General features: G+C 32.1%; 1 protein-coding gene across 1 annotated transcript in view; it reads left to right on the forward strand.

Moving 5' to 3' along the window:
- The first annotated feature begins 2,105 nt into the window (after positions 1-2,105).
- Positions 2,106-13,296, forward strand: part of LOC123541418 (uncharacterized) — a 48,902-nt gene continuing 37,711 nt past the window's right edge. Inside the window, exons 1-2 of the mRNA XM_053525774.1 lie at positions 2,106-2,391; positions 11,057-11,855. Of these exons, the coding sequence (XP_053381749.1) occupies positions 11,267-11,855 (589 nt within the window). The 5' untranslated portion in view covers positions 2,106-2,391; positions 11,057-11,266. The remainder of the gene's footprint in view (positions 2,392-11,056; positions 11,856-13,296) is intronic.

Genomic DNA, 13,296 nt, shown 5'->3' on the forward strand with positions numbered 1-13,296 from the left:
TGGCAGCTTTCGCCAGGGCTAAGTTCGGTGTACAATTATTGCAGTGGTAGCAGTGGTAGCAAATGAAATTCAGTAACTAGGAAATATTTGGGATACAGTCCTCGGATTGGCGGAGGTCGATCATAACCTGAAGATGACTTATTGATTCTGAGGTCATTAGGTCATGGTCACAGTGACTATGAACCCTAATAGGTCACAGTGACCTGCAACAGGGAAACTGTTTTTCGTCTATAGCACAACATAGATAACAATTCTCTGATATAACTTTAAAAAGCGCAACACTGGACCTCTCCTATGTTTCTTTTTTTAAAGTAGCCTACTTGTAACAATAGAATTCATCATAAGTCAATGCTAGTAGGCGTTAAAGGTGAAGAACATTTCATTACTTGAACAGAATCATTTTAAACCGTGTATGCTATTATGCTTGCTTCCAAGTGATCTTTTCACAGATCTTATTTTAAAACCTCCTCCTCGAATCTTCAAGCCACTGCCACTTTGCAGAAAATGTTTACTGTGCTACCCGTCTGTGCTGTTAAACTCAGGAGAGCGATATAGAACTATCATGACTCTCTTGCTTCGTTTTGATAAATATGAACTTGATGAAAAGTAAATAATCAGAAAATATTTGCCTTAATGTCTTTTTACTTAAACATTACCCAGTTTTGTACTTTGCATATATTAAACATGTACTTATTGTTTGATTTTTGAAGCAACCCGTACGTCTGATATTTTTTTTCCGTTACAATTTCTTTTTGTTGCGGGACTGCCTTGAATCGTTGCTTGGCTCTATGACTGTGTTTGCGATGCACTGCTCATCAGGGAAATCTACCTTTACTTTCTTTTTGTTTTTCAATTTTCGCTTTAATGAGGGTTGTTCAATGAAAAGACTATGTTGATACTCCTTTAATTAGTCAAGGTGGTGGCCTTTAAGTACAACTTCGAAATAGACAGCTAACGCCTAAAACACAATGGTATCGTTGAATACTAGTATCTAGACTTCTGTTGTCTAAAGGTGCCTAGTGGTATAGCGTCCGCTTCGAGTGCGGGAGGTCTTGGGTTCGATCCCCGGCCGCGTCATACCAAAGACGAAAAAATGGTACCAGTGACTCCCTTGCTTGGCGCTCAGCATTAAAAAAGGGCAGAAACTGGCCTCTTCTCTCATACCCTCGTGGCGATGGATTCCATCAGGAATGAGGTGTCGAGAGTGATTAATATAAGTTGTAGAACTTTCTTCACAATCGACCTGAAATAAATTATGTATAAACTAAAGGTGTATAACATTCTAAGTCAATACATAGCAGTGTCTGATAGTAAGCAGTTTTCGAGTCTGTGTACCTGTTTGACATCGTCTACAACGAGATTAAATATAAATTTTTAGCAAACACATGTTACGGTGGAATCGAAGCAATCTTGATAGAAACAAAATGTATTCAAGCTTCGATCCCTGCATCTCCCATTTCCTGTTTGAGTCCTGTTCTTAAGATATGATGATGCCAATAATAATAATAATAGTAATAATAATAATGAAACTTATTTTATTTAAAGAGTATAACTTATTTGGCTACAGCCAGTCTAACATTGAGACCTCTAACATAATTTTGTAAAAATAATCGTTAGTACATGAGTATGCAACATAGCAAGTGAAGTAAAGGCATGAATTGAAATGACGCATTATGAACAAATTAATCCTTAGTGAAGTACAACGAAAAGAGTTAAAAATCTTAGCAATATCAGAAGATGAAATTGTTATTTGCAGACCAAAGCTCAAAAAACCCTCTTATGTGAGAAAAGTATGGGAAAGTGTTGGATTACACTTTTAAAATCATTAATATTGTTTATATGGATGCATGTAATTAACACATTCGATAATAGGAAAAGACTAGAATAGAATCTTTCATCAGTGGGGACCTAAATTATATTCGTTAAGACGTTAAGACATTTTTCATACGATAGATAATGCATATTTTGTAAATAGTGCTTCTTAAATTAATAGCAAGTAATGAAGTCTATCTTACCTGGCTAATCATGCGTAAGGTTTACGAAGTCCCGAAAATAGATTCTATATTGTCTACAATTCTATTGATATTGTATGTATCATTGATTATTTCAACGATATTGATTGTAGCTAACGCAAAACTCTAAATAGTTACATGCGCTCAGGTAAGACGTTTTATATACAGAAAAATCATCGTGACTATAATTACTGTTTTAAGACATTGTTCTTGTTGCTGAAAGGAAACCACTACAAGTACTTTCCAATGGAAAACTTAAAACGAAAAATACTTAGATAGTTCTGTGCGTTTGATAAACTGGAATGGAAGGAACTGTTAAACGTAGAATAAAGCCTGGATTCGGCGTACGGAAATGAAAATCATGAATTAATGACAACCGGTGAGTAAATTTATAACAATGGCACTGTTACTATCTTTCTAAAGTTAAATATGATATTTTAAACATCTGAATATTCATAAAAAATAAAGTCTTAAAATTAGCGTGAAATGTTCAGTTCTACAGAAGAGCATAAGTGCCAGATGTATGTTATTTATTAAGTCGAAATTTCGAGTTTCTAACTCGAAATTTCGAGTTATTAAGTCGAAATTTCGAGTTACTTATCTCGAAATTTCGAGTTACTAAGTCGAAATTTCGAGTTAATATCTCGAAATTTCGAGTTACGTATCTTGAAATTTCGAGTTACTATGTCGAAATTTCGAGTTACTAACTACAATAGTTTACGTTGATGTATAGGTCCTGGCCAAGATTAGGTACCTGGTGTATCCATTTGGTAGCCCTACAGGGTTTGCTCATAGAAAATATCACTATTTAAACCATGTTATTTATTGGTTGATTTTGTTAAGTTTAACGTCGCACCGACACAGTTATAGGTCATATGGCGGCTTCCCAGCTTTTATATTGGAGGAAGACCTCAGATTCCTAAACCATGTTTAAGTTTGGAAGGTTTTCGACCTAGTTTGAGCCCATATGTAAATGAAATATAGACATATCCTAAATGGAAGTATAGTTATGACAAAGATTGGGTACCTGGACAAATCTAGATTTTGAGGAGAGGCCATAGAAGGAGACCGGGAAGTATTCAAACTTAGAATATTTCACTATTTTGACCATATCCGGAAGGTTTTCGACCTAGTTCGAGCCCCTACCACATGAACATACTATACATGCAAATGGGGGTATATATCCTGGATACAGTTTGAAATCTAGAGTAGCTCTAGAGGCTATGGTAGGTCATACATTGATGTACGGTAGTATATGTTCAAGTCCCTACATGTTCGGTACAATATGTGGATGTGTAGATAAATGATTCAACTTCGAAGAGTCAAAAGTCGACCATTACATTTTTGGCCTTTGACAGACGGACAGACGTTCAAATTTTGTGGATAAAAGGGCAAGATAGTAACTCGAAATTTTGACTTATTAACTCGAAATTTCGGGTTACTAACTCGAAATTTTGACTTAAGTAACTTGAAATTTCGACTTATTAACTCGAAATTTCGGGTTACTAACTCGAAAATTCGAGTTACCAACTCGAAAATTTCGAGTTAATAAAAAACGCACCTGGCACTAATGCTCTTCCGTACAGTTCACTTTAATCACTGTCAAATATCTCAAAAATAAGCACGCGGACCTATACATTTTATTTAACCACATTATAGACCATATGCTTATTTACAACTTTGAAACGATTCATGTAAATCTACATTGTAGACAAATATCTATTTGCAAAAAAAGTTTTGAAAGTTATGCGTTTTCCATAGACTCACATTATGAAAAATTGTTTGATGTCCAAATTCTTCAAATCAATCCAGCACAAAAATCAATCTTCCTTTCTATTTGCTAAATTTTCGGAGAATATTCTGAAGGATTGAAAAATAAAAATTAAATCAAAGTCTACGTTATGATTGTAGAAAAAATCGACCCGAACTTGCAGCAAATATAAACAGTCGCAATATGATCTTTCGTATCGAATTAGTTTACCGTACAAAATACTATCCCTGGCTTACGGACGGTCGGTGGTTCCACTCGACCACGTGCCCTTAAATACCTGATACAATGCCCAGCAAAAGCTGGTACTGTCACCATAATATGATCCAAGTTATGCCGGTGTGAACTCAATAACAATAAACTGAAAAACATAATTTACCCGCGGGTTTGGTCTTGGTTCGGATAATCCAGTGACAGATGCAAAGATTGAAAACAACATAAAAAGTCAATATCTGTTGTAAAGGGACTAAGCATGGAATATACTTTTAACATCATTATAAGCAATTTAAACAAAGAGAACATCACCATATTACTTATGTCTGCACATGAAATTCACTTTGTTTTGATCGGAACTGACTTATAGTCTTCCGTTTGATCACCTAAATGTGACATATTTTGTTGTAACACTTTAAGAACCTTCTAATGCCCTCTCGGTATTGTTAAATAGCTTTCATAATATTAACATTACATTCATGTTATATCTCACAAGTCAGATTTAGATAATGAACATACATTTTCTTGTAATACTTTGTTACAAAAGTATACATAAATGTCTAAAATCAATTTCTGTCTAAGGTAGACGAAACATGGCAAAAATGTTATTTCTTTGTCCTTTCATATCTAAATTGACCTTTTGTCAGCGAAAATTCAATGTATAAATCGCTCTTTCTTTAAGACTAGTAACAAGTAAAGATAGTAGTCACAACATGATTTGTTTTTGGTGTCAGTAATTTTACGACCTCAACTCGCTAATGCAAAATCTCGGTCGTTAAATTACTGACACCAAAAACAAATCATGTTGTGACTACCATCTTTACTTGTTACACCTATTATTATGTAGGTTAGCACAAAAAAATGCATGTTGTTTATAAAATATTGCTTCGACATTGTTCTCTGTCATGTTTATAAGGATTTTCTCTTAACCAATTGTTCTTTGTAAGCATTTCTTCAACAAGTTATTCTTTGCAAAGATTTTCCTACATCCGAAATGCAGTACAATACTTCCTTTTCACGTAAACATTTCATATTTATTAGACATGTCTTCTTTATATTTTAGTAATAAAATCAATATCGATCGCACATTTGCCAAAAGAATTTAGCGTAGGTGTTGTGAATAGCGCTTTAAAATCTGTTTACTACATAGCAGGTGACAAATAGGTTCAAAATCAAAATGATTGTCGTCAGTATATTAAAGAATACCCTAAAATTAATAAAAATGTTCCCCCTTTATATTTAGTCCCTGCAAATGTAATTGCAGTCGTTTCATTGTAATTATAGACCTTGTCAATGAAATACTCTTTTGTGTCTAGTTTTGCTAATTTAGTTATTATCAGTTAATCACGTATCGCGTTTGTATGTGTTTTACAAGTGCGGTATTGAATTCATACATGTTGTAACCTGATTTGAAGTTAAACGTGTTAAAAGAAAGAAGAATCATATATAGACTACAGGTTTGTAACTGTATTTTAAGTTTTAAATTACTTGATTGAGTCTTGATTTAAACGTTAAAATTATCCTCGTAATTTTCGTTCTTAAGATGTACTAAGTTTTAACGGATTGGTTTATTTTATGCTCTTCAGTAAAATATTGAAACTTCACAGTGAAATAAAATTTAAATTGATATTTTTGCTGTTCCAAAGACTTGAATGCGAAATTATATATTAATTATAAATAATAGAAAAATTCTTGCAAAGTATTCTCCAGTAAAGGTATAAATGTATAAATGTATAAAAAATAAAAACAGGGTCATAAATAGTCACATTTTATTATTATAAATAAATGTCAAATAAATCGGAAACTAGATAGAACTATTTACATTATTTCTACAAAGATATTTTGACCTGACGTCACTATATTATAGTACGGGGGCCAATGAGGTCTACCATGCATCCCCCTAGACCTTTTTTCAAAGGTACCAAATTGTTTGGTAGGACCAACTCTTTCAAAATAAAAAATGTTCTCATGAAAAAAACTCTTTTGAACTATATATGATTTCACTGTTTCCATGGCAACCTTTCAATTTTGACAGCCATATAGATGATAATCAGTCATATCTTGGTCAGTTTTGGTGATAAAACAATAAAAATGATATCAAAATGGAGCTAAGAAATTGGCCTTTGAAAAGTAGCATTTTTATTTTAATTATCTAATTTGCATATTCATGAATATTAATAAGAATTTTAAAAAATAACAAAATTTTGTTAAAATATAACATTTTCTTAGTTTCAAATAAATTTAAATGTACTAATTAGTTTTGTTCTGGTCTAAAAGTCTCTTAGTGTTTTGTAATATATTATTTTGTTACTTTTATGGCATATTTGTTTACTCAAAACTGGATGTGCTCAGCTAATTTGTATTTAATTGAACCAGTGTCACAAACAACGAATAAAATTCTGAAACCTCTAAAACTGAATAAAATGATATAATTAATTGTTATCAATGAAAAACCAATGTTTATGTGCTCTATAATGTTTGTAGACATAGAATAAACACATTATTAAAGGAAGAATAAAAATGTAACATACATTACACATGTTACGTTACCATTTCAACAACGTTGTTATATTGCTTCAATTATTCAGAAAATATTCCATAATATTCCATAAACATGATTAATATTACATATTTTGTACTGTATTAATACATTTTTTTTTCGTAACACATTTTAAAATACGTTACCACTACTATTGCTTTTAAAAAAGATACTTAAAAAGAAGTTGAAGCCCAAAGTGTCGCATACTGATTTATTTAAACTGTTAGCTGTTAGTTTTGAAAAGGTTTTCGTCTCTCTCCGTGACGATTAAAAAAGACATCGTGTCTAAAGTCAGCTTCGTAGAAGCAGACTTACACCCAGCTGTACAATACGGAGAACAGCAGTTGCCTGCAGAGAACTGAGTAGTTAAAGAAATCATTAGTCCTCCACCTCTGATAATTCATGTGGGGAAGTTGGCAGTTACCATGGTTACTTGCGGAGAACAGGTTTGTACTGGTACAGAATCCAGGAACGCTGGTTAGGTTAACTGCCCGCCGTTACATGATTGGAATACTGTTAAAAACGGCGTTAAACCCAAAACAAACAAACAAACACATTTATTTGCTTGGTTGCGATCTTTGCCTTAAAAGGATCTTCTTAAAGTCTATTGCAAAATGTTTTCAGTAACTCGTTCATACAACACTCAGTATCTTTCTATCAGTTTTGAATAGCATTATGGGATTGTTTTCCTAACAATTTGGTTTTCGTAGACTGAATATCACATTCTTGACTGTTTTGTTTTCCAATTTTAAGCTATAAGTTTAAATCTAAAGATTACTTGAAGTACCTAAAATTTCATTTTTTTTTTTTAGTTTTTGTTTAGTGCAGCTTTTCAACAGTGAATATTTCATCAATAAGCCCATGAATATCTCAATACAATACATGTGTTTCTGAAACTAAAAAACAAAATGCTTTATTTCTCACGTAAATAACTGCATTGATGCGCTTCCCAATAACACAAAACGAGACAGATATTTCGTTAAAACAATTTCCATGAAAGGAAGCCCCAAATTGTAACCCTGTTATCAGTGTATGAATGCTAGCAGGGATGTATATATTATTAATATATACAGAATATATATTACATAGAAATATATAATCAGTGTAAAATGTAAGAACTGACAACAATATTGAAACTATCAAATAAAAGAACAACATATTTAAGAAACAGATATTAATATAATTAAACTGATAGATGCATTAATTCAAAATGAAAAAAGGAACATTGAATGTGTAATGTATTTTTCAGATGATTTTTTGTTGACAAAAGGGAAGAAAGAATGTTAGAATTAATACTTTAAAGTTTTAACAAATCCATGATATCATAATATTGAAATCAACGGTTCAGATTTCTTCATAGATATTTCTAAATACCGCAAAGTACAGTGGTAACGTACTTTAAAGCGCCGTTATGGAAAAAATCTCACTGCTTGGAAAGTATGGAGCTGTACTACTTTGTAGAAGTATTTAACAACTTGATAACTAAATATTCCTCTACCATTTTCTGACAAAATAACGATACAAAAAAAAACGATTACTGGAATGGTATCGTAACATGTGTTAAGTATGTTACAAACAGATTCCTCCTTCAAATAAGTATTTACATTATATTTTCATGTGTTTCAGCTCAAATAACACAAGTTTATTGATCACAGTTTAGTTCATCATGTTGTTCAGTTTTAGTTATATATACTGTTTTCAGAGATGTCTGTTTCAGCATTGATTTATTTAAGCAAATTTGCTAATCTACCTAATGTAAATAAATTATTTACCCTCACAGTAATAATATACTACTCTACAAAACACTGAGAGACATTAAGACCAGATCAAAGCTGTCTGATCTATATTTTCTAAATAATTGATGTAACAAAACAAGGTTATTGAAATGGTAACGTAGCATGTGTAAAGTATGTTACATACTGATTCCTTCTTCAAAAAGGTGTTCAAACTTGATTTCCAAACTATATAGCTCACATAATTATTATTTCATTGATAACATTTAATTATGTCATTTTATTAAATTTAAGTGATATCTTGTTTCCTGAGATGTTGGTTGTGATTATGGTTAATATTATGCAAATTAGCTAAACATACCTATTTTGGAGTAAAAAAGTCACCGTCAGTGTTACAAAATACTATTTCAGAAAACACTGACAGACTTTCAGAATAGATCAAAACTGTTTGGGACATTTAAATTGATTTAAAACGTAAAAAATATTATTTTCTAATAAAATTTTGTCATTTTGTAATATTCTCATTAATATTCATGAATATGCAAATTAGTTAATTAAAATAAAAGTGCTACTTTTTAAAGGCCAGTAACATAACTCCATTTTGACACCATTATTATTGTTTTATCACCAAAACTGACCAAGATATGACTGACTATCCTTTATATGGTCGTATTTTCCAAACATGAACGGTTGCCATGGAAACAGTGAAATCTTATATAGTTCAAAAGAGTTTTTTCATGGGAACATTTTTTATTTCGAAAGGGTTGGTCCTGCCGGACAAACTGGTACCTATGAAAAAAGTCTAGGGAGGATGCATGGTAGACCTCATTGGCCCCCTACCTATTATGACGCCGTGATGCGATGCACGTGTGAATGAACTGAACATTTGTTTGTTTCAGTGTAAGAAAGAAACATATTTCACCCCTGAACGCCGTTATTTACATTTTCATCCGTGGCTGAAATATTTAAATGATACCCTGTCTATGCGAACGCATTGTTTAAGGCAAAATTCTTTAAAAAAAATATGATACAATGTCCAACTATGATAAACTATAGGTTAAGAAAGCCGACAAAGTTTACATTTTCTATCTTTAAAGCCTTCGAAGAGGATATTTTTCAAATGTGTATTAAACTGAAAAAGCAATTTGCCTCTCATAGAATTATTATGGTGTTTTCAGATATCATAGATATATCTTATACCTGATCCCAAAGTTGTAGATAGTAATCAAATAATTACACCAAATCGAATCCTAAAGTAATGCCTAGGTACTGTATGCCACCGGTACAAAGTCATACGATACAGTAATTCACAAAGAGATAATTATATTCTTTCTTTATAATTGTTGAATGACATATTATGTAGCTATGTATCATACTTCAGATTAACTCAGACAACATTCTTAAAGATTACCAAATCAAGATTACAGTGCTTTAAATGTTGTAATAGGTCACCAATCACAGTATGATTATAAAATTTGTTTTATATTACAATGTCAAACAATAGAATGAATATTTCGGCCAAGTTATGCAAAATAAGTACTACTTACAATTACATTTAGATAGGTTACCTATATTTACTATTTCTGTGAAAATGAAAAAAAGATGTTGAGGCCAAAACATAGGTTTGTCCTTTTTTTATAAGTTCGACATGACAAAACAAATTTCTCCTAAGTGCTTATTTATAAGGTCTTCATCTCATTTGATATATCTATGTAAATATTCCTATACTAATAACGAATAATTCTAATAAAAAGGTCATAGTCATGACCTAACTTAAAGAAGTAAATATCCTTGTGTATCTGTTTAGTATTTGGTTTAAATGGTATCACCTTTTTGCAGAGATAATAACTTAAGAAGAACTACATTCCTTGTATAACATTGAGCCATGACTAACATTATCGTTCTATTGGTTGCGTTGTGGTAGTACTTTATGTACACCAGACGCATAATGGACCATATAAACAGGATAGTGTTGTCTGTCATAGAAAATGTCGTATTTGTATAAAAAATATCATCTATACATCAATCAAAATTTACAATCCTTCGCCTAAAAAGGAATTATTTGTTTAAACATATTTTTGTGGCTGAAGTCGTCGACTTCAGAATTACTTACCTCTTACCGATGTGGGCTTCACCCCGGGGCGTTGAATTCTTCATATGATGAAGCCATCCACCTGTCTTACGCATGGTCGGCGGTTTCATCCCGGTGTCCGCTCGTGATGAAATAATTCATGGAGGGTCTTCCTCCACCATCAAAGCTGGAAACTAGTATAGCTTTCTGCCCAATTCCTGGAATGTTGTATTGTGAATATTTCATGCCGTTATAAATAAAACATTATGTTAAAACTAAAGCTGGAAACAAAAAAATATTTCATGCTTGTATTTAGAAGTGATATAACACTAGTCTATAGCTCAGCACAGGATTGTTGGACTAGATTAAACAGATATAAGAAAAAAAACTTTAAAATTGATTTCAGATGGCAAGTCATGAAATACTTATTGACATGTCTTTACGGTCGGCATTCGTCATTTGCATAATATATATCAATTACGGCTAAATTCAATAATCATAAGATCATTAAATACACGTCTCTTTACTTGCGCGTAAGTTTTACATTTCAAACTGGAATAAGCCGCAAATTACCCCTTACTGATTACAAGATGAGATTTGAATAAGTTATAGACGGCCTGCATATTTTTTGGAGTCAAACATGTTATTGCAAACTTTTTAATATTTAATCACAGCATTAATGCAGTGTAAATGTAGGAAATTCCGATTTCAATTTTTCAGAATGATGACTCTAAAGGAAAAATGAGGAAGTTGAAATAGAAACAATGCATTTGCATTGCATTTTGAATATCGGTTATAAAGGTTCATTCAGAAAGGTCATTCCACAATCTGGCAAAGAATGAAAATTTATCAAGATAAGCATCTTAATGGAAACGAATATGGAATAGATTGTAAGCAAAGCAATATTCCGTTGGAAGTAATAGTATAGAAATGCATTTTCCGACGATTACCCCTAGTGTCTTGCTGAGGAATCAGCATTACTGTAGAACTATAATATTGAATCTTACGTTCGGCACAGCAGTGATGCGTGAGCTCGTTATTGTTAACCTACGCGGAAAAACAATAGAGGAACATTTGAACTATGTAAATCGTGTGAAAACAGGACATAATGGCGAGCATGAATTAACGCCTGAAGAAGCTGATTACTTGAGACGGAAAAGACCAGAACAGCTTGATTTGTCAAGGTTGACAAGGTTATTGCTCTGTACGATGCTTGATGGAGACGACTTTAAGGATACAAACAGACTTAGAATAATACGAAATAAGATTGCACACCCAAAGGAGGCTGAACTTGCTGATAATTCATTATTCCGTGAATCTGGGGACATAATTAAGAAGTTAGCAAAATCTGTGGACAAAGCTAAATGTGGTTCATCGGATTTAGCTTCTGACATTTCGGCAAAGATAAATGAACTGGAGATGACGGAGCTTGTGCAAATTCAGCACATAGATAGTATGGAGATAAAGAAGGAGTATTTCTGGACTAAAGTTATTCGGCAATGTCCAACTGACACAGAAGGTAAGGTCATCTTCATAATACAAAAATATTCACCCATTGTGATATATGTCAATTTTTTTAACATTATTGAACTTGGATTTACACTCTCTATGAGTTCGGTATACTTATAATCTTAACGAAATGTTGGAGAGGTTTTGAAAAGTGGTCAATATAGAATTTTGAATTGTTTCGTATGTATTTTCGTGGTGACAATTGCCACAATAACTGTTTAGAAGTAAAGATATTATACCATTTACATTTCAGAAGACACAAAATTAATGGTACTATTCTATGCTTTATAAAAGTTGTTATGGGTAGTATCAAAAACATCCTTTAGATAACTTAGCACTTTTTCATCACCATTGATTAATGTGATACGCATCATCATACCGTAAATTTTATGTCAATTTATTTTCCTACAATGCTGGCATTACATAAGACATGTTATTACATGACTGTATTCTATTGTTTCTCTGATTGGCTGAAAACGGTTCGAAAAGTAATGAGTACATATCATATCAACTTCTCTTGGGTTATAAATAGAACGAAAATAAAAATAGATCAAAGTAGGTGCTTGGAAAACCAATATCAACCTGATTTGGTCTAAATTTATTCCTTATTTCTTTATTAAAGTTACAATTGTAATAACAGGACTGACTTTACATTTATTCATGTAATAAAACAATTATTGACTTTTTCATAGGTTGACTCGCCTTCGGCTCGGTGAATATAACTCTCTTCGGGTTGATAAATCCTGATATCAACCTATGAAAAAGTCAGTAATTGTATAATAGCAATGCCTGAGATGTTTTTAAATAGTAAAATAAAGAACACTTCTTAGGGAACGAAATATTGTCATCTTTATCAAGGGCACATAATGAAACTTTGTTAAATGGTTAGGTTTTCAAACATGTCATACACATTTTATTCAATAACTGTACCTTCAAAATTCATCAAATTTTTTATTTTGTTTTCTGTATGTGTCATGTCCTAGACCACCAAATATGTTTAGAATATTCATGCCTCAACTTTAGACGCAACTACTGCTATGTAACACACCTATACCAATACCGATGGAAGAACTGATCTTTGAAAAAATAACAAAAATATAACGTCAGAAAATGTGCTTGCTGTGACAACAAGTATAAACAAAAATATGATAAAACTGGATCCTGCGATAACTATTAAAACAAGAGCAATGACCGACTATTCTACAAAGTTAAACAAATGAATACTAAAGTAAAAGAGGATATACATTAAACATGTTAAAAGGAACAACAAAACAATCAGGAAATCATAGTGAACAAGAGTGTGAAGTTTCAATTCATGCCTGTTTATCATGTTTATCATGTTGCATAAAAAACTTAACCAAACATTACCGAAAAGAGGGCATAACTTGTAAAAATGCAAAATAGTGTTATGGAACCTGTAAATTACTTGTCAGATCATCACAGTGAACAAG

The sequence above is a fragment of the Mercenaria mercenaria genome, chromosome 16, assembly GCF_021730395.1.
Source record: "Mercenaria mercenaria strain notata chromosome 16, MADL_Memer_1, whole genome shotgun sequence".
Classification (NCBI taxonomy): Eukaryota; Metazoa; Mollusca; class Bivalvia; order Venerida; family Veneridae; genus Mercenaria; species Mercenaria mercenaria.